Source organism: Anser anser (genome assembly GCF_964211835.1).
Source record: "Anser anser genome assembly, chromosome: 3".
Classification (NCBI taxonomy): domain Eukaryota; kingdom Metazoa; phylum Chordata; class Aves; order Anseriformes; family Anatidae; genus Anser; species Anser anser.
Window position 1 is genome coordinate 25,205,494 of NC_139722.1, and position 14,148 is coordinate 25,219,641.

Genomic DNA, 14,148 nt, shown 5'->3' on the forward strand with positions numbered 1-14,148 from the left:
TTTCCCCCAGAGCGAACAGGATACAGAAGAGCCTTCACTAAGAGCAGGATCTTAAGTATGATGTTAACAATAAAACACTGATCGGCATGGGAGAGATATTGTGGCTGAGCAGTATCCTATGCTGTTGTCCTCTTCCCTCCTTAGGGAAATGACTTCCTCAAAAAACCCATGTCACACTCAGGATGTGTTTATGAACACTTTGTAAAGGTTAAGAGATTCTGTAAACATGTTTCAACTGCTACTAACCACACAAAAATGTTTTATATGTTGCCATAAATATGCAGGCACCTTGGACTTTACAATTCTTGGGTTACCATTTTAATAATAAACAAATAGGTTGCTCAACTCCTTATTTAAAAGATGCGTGGTGGCACCTACTAAACACTACTCTCTGGCTTCCCACTTTGCAGCAGCAGTAACCTGCCAGCTGTCTTTGGCATCTTCCACAAAGACAAGCTTTTTGAACTGCATCTCTACAGGGGATTGACTTAATTCATGCCAGTTGTCCCTGCTGGGGCTGTGCATCAGAAATGAGAGAAATAAAGCCAAACAGCATGTTCCTGCCTCAGCTTTCCTACGACTCATTGCGAAGGGTGAGTGTAAGTCCCAGCAGCCCTCTGAGGACTCCTCTGTGCAGGCTGTGCCCAAGCAGGAACATGCAGCTGATACTCAGATCCTATGTATCACCCCCAAAATATGAACCTTCCCCTTCTGAACCTCAAAGCAGTGGCCAATGCACACAAGCGTTCATGCCGAGGCAACCAGTAGGTCCCAGTAACCCCCAAGGCCTTTCCTCCTCTTCCTTTGCTCCTTCCTTCAGTGAGAATTTTCCTACTGCTTTCAGTGGGAATGGACTTGCAATTCCGCTGGTGGCCAATGTTTTAAACCCAAACAGGTCGTGTAGGATCACAGCACTTACTTCCACTAAGCACAACTTCTGCCTGGCTATCAGAATGATGCTGCAAGCTGCTTTGTGTATATATATAGGTCTTGCCAGAGCAAGGGTTGAAAGCAAACCTAAGTCCTTGCAAAATACATCAAAACTGTCAAACAGTTAAGTGCTTTAGGACAGTTGAGAGTGAAATTATTCCTAGGATCATTGTGCATTGTGACAATAGGTATTGGGCCAGCAGCACTGGGAAACGTAGGAAAGATGACAACAAACATCTGTGTATCTTCTTTGCTTACTACTGTCTTGAAGGCTGGTGAGAGAACTGAAGTACTCTGCCTTAAGAGTCTTTAGAGCATTATCAAAGTCTGCTAAAGACCTAAGTAATCACTGCTAGAGCCCTGTACAAGGACTCGAGGATACTCAGTAAGGAGGCATTTTACACTTCTTTGGCTATTAGGAAACTCCTGCAGAATGATGTCCCCTATATGTCCCCTCTACTTCTCATTAGGTTTACAAAAGACTTAGATCTAACTGATCTCTCTGGTTTGCCCAAAATTTGGAAGATCCCAATAATAGTCTATAGACCTGTCACTCTGTGGAGGCTAAAAACTAAACTGACAAACCTGTGTGGAAATATCCAAGTAAGAAACACACCATCCTTAGAATTATTTTCTATTCCTTCCAGTGACGAGGAGCTCAGAGCAGACCCTTGCCCAGCACTGTTAATTCCCTTGGCAAAAAAAATAACAAGCAACCTACGATTCAGCTCACCCTAAAACATACGACTAATAGCCAAGTGGCTGCTGTTCTGCTGCTGCTCTGAAGTGTTTATTGACTGGGTTCGGTTTGATTTGCTGCACAGGAGCACCTAGTAATACCTCAGATGTCCTGTGTCAGCTGTTCCAGAAGGCCAGGAGTCTCCAGTAGTGCCTGTGTCACATCATGCAAGCCTGTGATGACAGTGTAAGTGAAAAAGGTGGTAAGTGGAGGGGTACACACTGGTTTATATATAAACACACCTAGGTCTTCATCTCAAACCAAATTAAGAAGATAAAAAAAAAATACAAGTTCTCATCAACCCTCCCTCACAGAATAAACTGAGATTTACTAAAACGTTGGGAAATAATCCATCAGCTGGGCCAGATCTGAAGCACTACAGGGTGTATCTACATTAGAGGTCTGGAACAGAATGCTTTTAAAAGTGCATTTCTTGACTGTGCTTCGGCTCTCACCACATTTTGATCTTGCAGTGCACAAAATGGATCTTTGCTGGGTGAAATTGAACTGAAAATTGTGCTTTCAGAGTGCAGTTTAAACAGCATTCAGTCACCACAACCACTCAAGCTAGGCTGAAGTAACCCCACCCCCAAAACCACACAGCACTGATGCCAAGTTTGCAGTACCGACTGTCCTGTTCAACTTCATTGCTACCGTGCCATGCTGTTTGCTGACAGACACGGCTACGTCCTACCAGGCTTAGAGCTGACAAATTCCGTCAGACAGACACCTGTTTCTTCTGCATCCTCACGTGTGGAAAATTCATTCAGCATCACACCGCACCTTTCCTCAGATTCTGGAGAAAAAGTTCAGCAAAGGAATGTAGATCAACAACTACAGAGCTTTCCAAATTTCCTTATTAAACCAATCTGAGAATGTAATTGCAATTGACGTCAGGAAAGCAGGTGACAGATAAACCAGCATAAGTCAGTACAAACCCTGTATTCCCACAACGAGATGAAACCATTCACAGTGCTGAGAACTTCAGTCGCTCTGAAGCTGGGAGATTGATGAGCTCTCAAGCAGGCAATTCATTCACCAAATATTACTCAAGAGTATTCACTGCATTACAAGGTCAAGAAACACCCCGTTTCTCAGTATATAGCCAGGAATTAAACAATGACATTAGGGATTGAGAAATCTTTTAAAAAATCCGTATCATTAATATGGAACTGTAAATAACAAACATGAAGCCCCAAGATAACAGCTTACTGAGCAGCTTTTCAAAGCCCAGGTGCCATTTATTTAAGTGATTAAAAACATTTACTTTTCCTTTGTAAACTCATCTGCCAAAACCATGCACTGAAGAAAATAATAGAGGAAAAGAAAGAACATTTTGAGTATGGGAGTTATTAAAGCTTGGACAGGAATTAACACCAGGTCTGTGTGATGGTTTACTACCTCTCCTTCTCATCTCCCTTCCTTGGTTTAAAAATGCAAGAGAAATGTTTTTTTCCATGAGCTACGCAGGTTACCGAGGACCCCCTTCAAGTCAAGTCTTTGAGGATACATTCCGCATATAAGTAAGTTAATGTTTGCAAACCCCATTCTGCACATATCTTAAAGTTTACCAACCCCAACTTTCATTCATGAGACAACACTACAACAAGAACATATAAGAATAACAAGTTTATTTGATTAGAACAGGCCCTCTAGATACACCAGTTATACACGTATGACAGGTGGTAGTCGTTTTATTTCTTAAATCAGTAATGAAAATGTAACTTAGTTATGAAGGCACAATGCTGGTATTTCAGACAAGTCACTGACGTCCAATAGAAGCACTGGCAAGAGAAACACCTCCCTCCTACTTTCTTAAAAACTCTTATTTTACTAAAGTGAAGTTAAAAACAGTGAAGACCTGAATCATAACCAATCACACAAAAATCTGATCTGGATTTCAGCAGAAAGTCCTCGGAGCCAGTATAACACGCTGGAGCTGTCAGTCAGCAACTCATATTTCCTTCTCTTTTGCTTTCCCCTCTTCCGGTGAGCTTCCAGGAAGGCAGCAAGCCTGCTGCCATTTCAATTGCTTAAAATTACCAGAAAAATCTCAAGAAGAATGAAGGAAAAACCACAGGTTAATAGTGAAGTATAATTAAAAAAATTACATACTGTACTTCGTATGAGAGAACACATGATATTGTTCACTGAAACTCTATTCAAATGTATCTTCACCTTCGCTGTGCAGTTTATTTGTATGCTCTCACAGTTTTCTTCAAACAAGCATAGATGTTGCTTTAGACATGCATACTAATTTGCTTTTATATCATAATACATACGGAGAACTCTCCTCACAGTCTCCACATATTTATCATCAGGAACAGGTTTTCTCTGGCTTCCAGGCTCTAGAAACTTCTTGATTGTGGGGATGCTGCTTATCCTTCTTTTAAATGCCTAAAAGGTAAACAGTAAGTACACAGTAGTTAAAAAAAAACACAAAGTAACACAAGAAAAACAACTGTTAAACTCATCTGTGTAAGTAGATGATTTAACTGAAGAGGGCAGCATTTACAGAAAGAATTAAGCAAATAGTGTCTGCTGCTACTGGAGAAACTACTAACGATATGTATCCAGAACTGTTCCATCAACAAAGGAAATACTGGTAAGAGATGTGCCTGTATTCATCTCAGTCTTCCTAATGGAAGTCACTAACATCCTTTAAAAAGCAGCATGAGAAGGCAGTACAAGAAATACAGTTTTAGCCACGGATAAAGTTTACTCCCCCTCACCCCAAACTCATTATTTTGAATAGTAATAAGACAGCCCTCCATCTTGTATTGATATAGGTTGAAGTAGAAACAGTTATCTGTGGTTTCAGATGTGTACTTTATTCAAATCACAGCTTGTGGTCTAGAAATATTTTCTGTTTTAGGCATCACAGAGATGTTGAGAGGATACAAAAAAAAAAAACAAAAATGGGGGGTTGCTTCACGTCTGTATGAGAATTACTCTAGAAAATAATAAATTCTGTACATGAATCCTATTAGGAGTTTCTTCCTAAAGCAAGCAGAGCAAGACTACAATAGTAGTGACAAACATTCCTGTCTTACGTAATTGTCCACACATAACAGAAATATCTTTTATCATATTTCCATCTATATGAGAGTATTGTTAATGTAAGTTACCTGTAACTGAGGAAAGCTCGAGAGAACATCTGACTTCTTCTCTTCTACCATTAAAATGGCTTCCAGAAGATGAACATCTGCCCAGCTAAAACTGTTGCCAACAAGGAAGTCCTGCCCATGGTCTTTCAGAACCTGGAAGCACCATAAATGAAAGCGTTCAGATGTGGATAAGTAGCTGTGGTTGATGTTTACAAAATACTCAGGCACACCTCCTTTGGCAATACTTATTGCCTCCTCTTCTATTCACCTCTTTTTGTCCCCAGTCCCTAGGGATACTGCCAGTGTGGGAGATGTGAGCTCAGTGCTTACAACCACCAATCATTTATCCATGAGCAGTCCTCACAGCAGTGATCTAGAACCCCAGTGTTTCTCTTACCCACCCTTCCTTACATCCTATAGCCCTAGGTAACCCCATGTACTAGACTACAGGGTTAGATCCCTCCTTGGTTTTCTCCCCTTTCCAGCCTAATAATCTCAAATTTTTCTGCATTTGGTTACAGCTTCAGTGGGAAAATAGAGATCAGCCAGAAAAAAAAACAAGATCCCAGTATGGCTTATGTAGCAGGATGTTCACATTAGAAGACTTCTGTGCCTCCTACATCTGCCTGGGGAAACTTAAAACACTGAGGCATCTCCAGAACTGTGGTTTATAAACTGTGGTAATAACTGCTTACTACTGTGGTTAAATAAATAAATAACATAAAGACATAGTTGAGATGTTAAACAAAGTTGACAATTAGCTATTTTAAAATTGCATCTCCTTTGCAATGTAGATTACATAGTTTCATTTCTCCTAAAAGCAGGAAGCTGCTATTTCAACTGTGTATAACCATCGTTTACACATTCATTGGATCAAAGGGGTACCTGGATCTTTCAGTGTCAGCGGTGACATTACTCAGACCAGATCTCATTCAGAACTTTCTACATTTAGCCCACCCCCAGTTCTCTTACACAGCTCTGACCTCCCTCTCATCTGTCCAGCCTGGTGACAGGATGATGTCCAGTTTAAAGTACTGGGCTGAAACCTTCCTATTTCCTCTGCTTTTCATAAAATACCCAGTGTTTCTGCTGTTAGAGATCCTACTACATACCTTTTCATATACTGGGAAGTACCTGCTGGTGGCCTTCTGAACTATAACGGCACGTTGTTTCTCTTTATCCTCAGCTGATAAGAATGGGAACATCAAAATAAAGCCCATAAGGTCCTCAGTTCCTCCAACATACATATCAATCCTTAAAACAAACAACAACAAAAACAACAAACGTAAATAAGAAGGCGCCTCCATAACCACAGATCTGCATTGTGATCGTAAAAGTTGAACTCCCCCATCACACAAATTATTTTTCTGGTTAAAAAGTAGAGACATGTTGGGTTTATGTGGCAAGGGCTTGGTAGCAGCGGGCTGCAGATGGCCTCTGTGAGCAGAGCCCAGCAGCTGCCCCATGGCAGATCAGAGCCAGCTCCAGCCGGCTCCAAAAGGGATCCGCTGCCGGCCAGAGATGGGCCAGGGAGCGACACTGGGTGGGCCTCTGGGAGAGCAGATTGAAGAAAGGGGAAAAAACAAAGCAAAAACAAATAAAACCACTGTGTGACTGCAGAATGAGGAGTGAGAAGCAGCCCTGCAGCCCCCAAGGTCAGTGCAGAAGGAGGGCAGGAGGTGCTCCAGGAATGGAGCAGCAGTTCCCCTGCGGCCTGTGGAGAGGCCCCTGGTGGAGCAGGCTGTCCCCCTGCAGCCCAGGGGTCCCACAGGGAGCAGATCTCCACGCTGCAGCCCGTGGAGGAGCCCAGGATTAAACACGATTGTACAAGGACTGAAGTTCAACTTCAAACATCAGATTGTGTAAACAACCACTTGGGAATCACCAAAGAAACCCACAACACCACTGAATGATTAATTCCAAACTAGCTTAATTGCCTAGATACATCCCACCTTTGGGGTTTCAGCCAAAGTCCAAGTGGTGTCAAAGGAAGTAATAATGCGGCTGAAAAGCTGAAGTTGTCTATCAGGTCCAGCACCTAGCTAAATTATTAGTAAAGAAGTTTTTCTTCTCAGATAGCCCCTTTTATCCATTTTTTTTTCCAGAGCTCTAACACCAGGTTTTGTACAGGAGACAAGACTCAAATTTAAATTAAGTCCTCATGAATATGAACAAAACATCTGGTAAAGTTGTTTATCAAAGTCTTCTAACCACCCTACATCATAAGAGTCTTATTACACAGCAGAAACCTCAAACAACTGCAGTTGCTGTTGTCAGGCAACAGCTTCTCAAAAAGGTCTCTGTAAGGATTAAATACTATGAGATGTTTTCAGATATTCCTGCAAGGTTTAACATGTATCAGATTCACCTGTCTAATTTTCCAAAACTGCATTTCTACGCTACAGAAGACCAGTTATCCAAATGACTTCAGCCTGGGCTAATCGCAGTAATCCATCCTCAAAACACTGCCCTCAAGAACAAAGCAACAAGTACCTTTGAATTCTATCTTCTGATAAACAGAAAGAATAGGCCCCAGACTAAATACACAGCTTGATGGGAAAGGATTCTGTCTGCAGGAAGAGGTACTCAGGGAATAAAAGCTATAGGTGATGGCTCATTAACACCACAAAGAAGCTGGTACACTACGACTAACGCTCCAGACTATTCTTCCTGTTACTTTCCTGAACCAGCTTCAGCCAATTCACCTAACTACTCACACTTCTGTGGTATTCTACCCACTGAAGTTGGATTCCTTACTAGTTAACCTTTAGTTTTCCTTTATTTGGAAAACAATAGGAAATGGGCATTTAAAGGCCACAGATATCCCAGAGGCATCTTTTTCCTTCACACAGACACAGCATGAAGACCTGGATTTCGTTTCACATGAAAACAGAATTCTTTCAGTGACTTTTAGCTGCCTTTTCTCCAATTCCTCAAGACCTAAAAAGTAAATTTTTTATAAAGCTGAGGAACACCATCTAAACGCAGGTAACATCACTTCCAGGTCTTATTTTGCAAACAGAAAAGCTAAAAAATAACCACTGCTTTCCAAAACGTTTTCAGTTTACAAAAGTAGTTCAATATTTACACTCCAGTCAGTTCCCGAATACCTGTGGCAAGCTGTACTAATGTTTTACTAGAGCACAACGGACTCACACATCAGGCATTTTTTTTATGTAAAGATAATCTAATCAGAACAAATCAGCTGGGTTGCACTGAACTGCGGCTTGTCAGTCTTACTGCATGTTGTAAACCACTGAAGCACATCAGTGATCGTCTGCGTGCGCAACTATCCTGTTAATTCTACACATATCTAAGCTCCTGTAACACATCCAAGAAGAATAGTCACAGTACAGGGCTCTCTCCTTCAGGTCCTTCCCATAGAGGTTGTACTTCGCTGCGATGTAGTTGAGGATGGCCCTGGTCTGCACCATCTTCATCCCATCGATCTCCACCAGGGGCACTTGCTGGAACAGCAGGGATCCACCTAAAGATGGGGAAAGCAACGCGTTAATGTTGGATCTAGCACCTCTGCAGCAGATCTCTTGTCCTCATAAAGGCATTACTTTTATGGTGAGCTTGCTGTAGGGAGCCGTTACATTAAACTGGCATCGTGCAAACAGTAAAGAACAGATAAATTAACGTGAAGAATGGACTCATTGGGGATTATCAACCTTGCTTTAAAAAACAACGTGCACAGAAGTTGCAGTCAGGACTGGGTTCAACAGCTTTTATGCTGAAATTGAAATACAATCGAGACAATCTTCACACTAAACACATTAACTGAGTAAGAAGTGCCTAATTCTGTATACGTAAAAATATATTTGTATTTCACTACTTAAGAGACAGCTGAAGCAAATTTTAAATTCCAAAATTTCGCCCTCATTACCAGTATCTTTCGCTAGATCAGGACCCTCAATGAAGTTTTAGGATAACCTTTTGCAAATCACTGTGAAATTCCACAAGCTGGAAAGACATTCAGTTCTCAGTGTGGACAGATATCCACACACGGGGAAGAAAAATAATTAAAAATCAGTCTCTGAAAAAATCTCTGCCATGTGGGAAGTCGGTCCCACAGTCTTTAAACATCTTCTCTGAGACTACGTAAGGCCTGCTCACACTTCTTTTGAGGTTTTATATGCACTCACTTTGCAAGAGCTTCTCATACTGTTCTCGTGTTTCCAAAAACTTCTCTTCAAACTGAAAAAATAAGCAAACAAAAAAAGCAAATAAGGAAGAACACGAAACAAACATCTTCTCACATTTCTAGAATAGACAAACTTCAAACCTGGATAGTGCTTATCAAGGAAGAGAATACAAATCTTGGTCCCTACATTCCAGACATAACTTTAAGGGAGAAAATGCAAGGGGCAGAAACACTGGCAAAACCTCTTGGTCTATCATATCTGACAAATGCTGCTAAAGGCAACCCTAGCAGAAAAATCAGCATTAAGACCTGGAGTGATGATGGTTTATTTTGTATTGAACAGGCAATTTAATGTGAGACAGTCAACAATATAGACTAGGCTGTCCTTAAAATGCTTCCTGACATGTGGAAAAAAGCTCTGCTGTGTGTTATTTTGATTTGGGAGCTACACAGGAACAAATTATTAGAAAGTGAAAACAAAAGCTTTCACAAAATAACGTTAAAGTATTATGCCAAGCAGGAAAATTAGTGCAGAAGCATATTTAGGACACCTGAAGATGAATTATTCACTAGATGAGAAACCCAAAAGACACAGCACTGCCCGTGATCAGACTGATTTACTTATATTCAGTATGGTTGAGGATGGCTGGTACTTACAGAGGAATTCAGTTCAAGATTAAGGCACCGAAGTTAGACATTTACATGTACGTGTGCCATACATGTCTAAGGTGCCATTACAGTCAATGTAATCCATTGAGACTAGAAAATGATCGAGCTTACCAAGCACTAGAAGCCTCGACATGAACTCCCAAGGGTTCTTCCTCAGTCAGCATCTCTATGAACGCATGTGACGTGTGTTAATAATTAAGATTTGCTATAGCAGGGAAAACCCAGAAAGTTAGGCATACAAATACACAACTAGAGTAAGTGTGATCACGTAGGCTAAGATAAGCTGTTAAGTCTATCCACATGAAGCAAGCAGGACAAAACACGTTTCATGCTGCAGCTCATTTTGAAGGACGCAGCCAGTTGAATGAAAAAATAAAAAACCCTGTACGAGCATCCAGCTGAAAACAGACAGATGGGAGAATGCAAATTCGTTGCTGTTTTACTTGGCACAGATCATACTTGTTATGCCAGGAACACATGTATTGTTCAGCTCAATAGCACTGGGTAAGTCACAGAAGGCTTAATTAAGCGATCTTGCATTAAGCAAGAGCCTGGCTTACAGTGTCTCAGAAGACACGAAACTTGAAGCCATACTTTTGTGCACCTAAAGTAATAGCATTTAATCATGCTGAATAACCAATACTTATTTACTATTGCATCCTGGGACAGTTTTTCTTGTTTGGTTAACGACCAGTGTCCTGACGAGCTTAAAATATGCAGCTTAAAGTTAAAATGGTGAAACAAACCTCAACCCCGGCTGCAGCTAACAACCAGCGAATGGACTCCATTTTGCCTCTTCCATCAAAGTAGTAAAGTTTGGGCTTTCCAGCCATGACTTCAGACTTCCAGTTACCTAAAATATTTATAAGAAATACATCGATAATGATTCAAAATACTGATGGCTATTGGAATAACGGTTCACAGGTCACTCACAGGACAATAATTTAAGTTAATTTAAATCATTTAAATAAAGCTTCCAGTCTAAACTGATTTGGTTTTATTGCAGCACAGTCAAGTCACAGTTATTTTGTAGCTGTCTTCGTTCCCCCCCAAATTCAGAAAAAGTAAGCATCAAGTTGTTAATCAGGAGATAATGGGAAGGAAAAAATAAAGTCACCACTGAGGAAATCATTAAAAATTTTTACAAAATGAAAGTTTTAGCACTAGAGCTACTCAATCCATCGCCACCAAAAGCCATGTTTCAACAAGAGAGGAGAAAAGGGAGCAGACGTGGTTTTTTAAGTCCTTATATTGAGGGACTCCATAAGTATCTAAACATTCATTCTACATATGAGGCATGGAAACACGTTCTCAAAACCTCTCAGTTACCTTTCTAGCTGTGGTGATCCAGGGTATGTGATTCTACACAAGCAGTAACAAAATTAAACAGATAAATAGATAAAGACCAGCTTCTTCTGTAATAACCCAGACTGAAATACTTAGATTCAGACTGCTGTACTATTTATTCTTCTACTGGTCTCATTTCTTTCTATTAATAAACCTTATTGATAAGCATAACTTTACAGAGCTTTCAGTTTATCAGATACACCACGCTTTGCAAGCAGAACTTTAGTACTTCCATAAAGGAGGCTATTACTTATTACTTCTAGGATAGATGCATTTTGGTTCCAGAAGGAACTGGATTCCACTGCACAGCCATAAGGCAAGGGAGCACTGAATTTTGTCATACTAGCACTGCGTATGCATAGATCTGAAATAGTAACCCCTCGCTGAAGCTGAGGGCTCTTTTCCCTCTGCAGGGAGATGCCTTGTCACTTTAAGCAGCAGTTGAAGCAGTCCTGGAAAGCAGCCTGTTGGCATGCGAGCACTGACTGCCAGTTCTTAATCTTGCAAGCACTCCAGAAGCAGAGGGGGGGCGGGGGGGGGGGGGGAAAGCAACCTCTACCAGATCTTGAGCACAGAAGCAGCACCAGGCAAGATAGCGAGGGGAAAAAAAAAAAAAAAAAAAGACACGAACTAAAAGGCTGCTGACAGGAATTCAAAGGAGCAAGGTTGTTCGGCCCTTCATGCCTGCCGAGGGGCCTCTGCTTGGCATGGGGCTGCGCAGTGCCCGTGGCACCATGTCACACCAAGCGGCAGCAGGATGAGCCCAACGCCTACCTGAGCGGCACGGCAAAAGGCTGATGAAGACAACGAGCAACACGAGGTGCAGGCAGACTGCAATAAAATGGGGCAGGAAGGCAAAAGGATGCTTTTTCAAGAATAGAAATGGCTTGCAAGACAGTTAAACTCACTAAAGAGGGGAAAAGAAGGCGGCCAAGGTGATTGTTAAATGCTGAGGTATTTAAAAAAAATAAGAGAGCCTTTTGTTCAGCATGCCCTTCCCAGACATGCCTGAAGCAGGCCAACCTCGCACAATCACAGAATCATTAAGGTTGGAGAGGACCTCCAAGATCACCTGGTCCAACCATCCCCCTGCCACCAATGTCACCCACTAAACCTAAGCACCAGGTCCAACCTTTCTTGAACACCCCCAGGGACAGTGACTCCACCACCTCCCTGGGCAACCCGTCCCAATGCCTGACTGCTCTTTCTGAGAAGAAATGTCTGCTCATTTCCAACCTGAACCTCCCCTGGCACAACTTGAGGCCATTCCCTCTGGTCCTGTCACTGGTTATCTGTGAGAAGAGGCCGACCCCCAGCTCCCCACAGCCTCCTTTCAGGTAGTGGCAGAGAGCACTAAGGTCTCCCCTGAGCCTCCCCTTCTCCAGACTAAGCAACCCCAGCTCCCTCGGAAGCCCCCCGAGCGGCAGTGCCACCCCCCAGCGGCACACAGCGTAGGGGCTCCTCGGGCTGCACCGCTCAGGTGAGGCAGGACGCGCACGTCCAGCCGAAGGGAACGCAGAGCCGCAGAACATCCCGAGCCGGAAGGCACCCACAAGGAGCACCGAGCCCAACTCCTGTCTCCACAGGGGACCATCCAAAAATCGGAATTGAGGGAACCGCAGCGCAGCAGCAACCTGTTTCTGCCCCTCACCTCCCGCTCACCGCAACGCCAGCACGCAAAATGTCGGCCACCGCCTGCCTGAGCCGAGCCGGGCCGAGCCGCCCCCGGTCCGCCCGCCAGGCGGTGCCGAGCGGGACAGCCGCCAATAGGACGGCGGTAATTTGCATAAACCGCAAAGGCCTGTGGGAGGAACACGGATCCTGGAAAAACGTTAACGTGCTTGTAGACGTCTTGGAGAAGACGTGTTTGGGGCAGAAGTAAGACGAGGAGATGATTCTTCTGTTTATAAAATCGATTTTTTGACCCTCATATTTACTCACCATAACTTGAAGGAAAATAGTAAATGGAGCCTTATATAGGGGACGGGCCCCATGCAGCCGTGGATGTGAGGGCGATCTGGCTGCGACATCTGTCACCCCATTGATCGCCAGGGTTGATTCGGCTGATCTGGCTGGCTAGGCGGGTGTCCCCTTCCTCCCTCACCGCTCCATGTGCGTCCCTCCCGAAGCTGCGCGCTCGGTCGAAGAGGACGACCTTCCCCGATAGAGGCGTACCGTTCATCGGTCAAGGGTATACGGTAGCTGCGCTCCCCTGCTAGAACCTCCAAACAAGCTCAAGGTCCATTTGTAGGAGAACGTAGGGTAGTCAAGCTTCCAAGACTGCAGACACATCCAAGTGAGGCACTGCATGGGGCAGTCTGCCATTGTTTTGCGGCGGGACCCGCCCCCAAACCCCCTCGCGGCACCAGGAAGCTCCCCGATTAACTATTTCACGGAACAGGAGAACCCTCATTTCAACTTACACCCCTACGGGCCCTGATCACTTCGTGCCTGGTACCGCTTCTGTCACCTACGAATCCTTACACTCCGCTCTTTACCCACAAAATCAAGTACTGGCACTTGTACCCATATTTTTCATGCAGTTCTCACTCTCACATCTAGTTCTGCTCCTGTAAAGTTCAAGCCCACTCGAAGTCAGCAAAATAGCTGGATATTTCAGTTACAGAATCACAGAATCGTCTAGGTTGGAAGAGACCTCCAAGATCACCAGTCCAACCTCTGACCTAGCACTAACAAGTCCTACACTAAACCGTATCACTAAGTTCAACATCTAAATGTCTCTTAAAGACCTCCAGGGATGGTGACTCCACCACCTCCCTGGGCAGCCCATTCCAATGCTTAATAACCCTTTCGGTAAAGAAGTACTTCCTAACATCCAACCTAAAACTCCCCTGTCGCAACTTTTGCCCATTCCCCCTCGTCCTGTCACCAGGCACGCGGGAGAACAGACCAACCCCCACCTCTCTACAGCCTCCTTTCAGGTAACTGTAGAGAGCGATGAGGTCTCCCCTGAGCCTCCTCTTCTCCAGGCTGAACAAGCCCAGCTCCCTCAGCCGCTCCTCGTAAGACTTGTTCTCCAGACCCCTCACCAGCTTCGTTGCCCTTCTCTGGACTCTCTTGAGCACCTCCATGTCCTTCTTGTAGCGAGGGGCCCAAAACTGAACACAGTACTCGAGGTGCGGCCTCACCAGAGCCGAGTACAGGGGCACAATCACTTCCCTAGACCTGCTGGCCACACTGCTTCTTAT

The 14,148-nt window shown here is 43.6% G+C and overlaps 1 protein-coding gene across 1 annotated transcript in view; it reads right to left on the bottom strand.

Annotated features, from left to right (window-relative positions):
- The window catches only part of LOC310897482 (uncharacterized protein), a 33,513-nt gene extending 19,431 nt beyond the window's left edge, over positions 1-14,082 (bottom strand). The window contains exons 1-7 of the mRNA XM_083831132.1: positions 13,861-14,082; positions 10,339-10,445; positions 8,925-8,976; positions 8,131-8,263; positions 5,889-6,030; positions 4,798-4,929; positions 3,924-4,066 (exon numbers count right to left, since the gene is read on the bottom strand). Of these exons, the coding sequence (XP_083687258.1) occupies positions 3,924-4,066; positions 4,798-4,929; positions 5,889-6,030; positions 8,131-8,263; positions 8,925-8,976; positions 10,339-10,425 (689 nt within the window). The 5' untranslated portion in view covers positions 10,426-10,445; positions 13,861-14,082. The remainder of the gene's footprint in view (positions 1-3,923; positions 4,067-4,797; positions 4,930-5,888; positions 6,031-8,130; positions 8,264-8,924; positions 8,977-10,338; positions 10,446-13,860) is intronic.
- Positions 14,083-14,148: the final 66 nt, after the last annotated feature.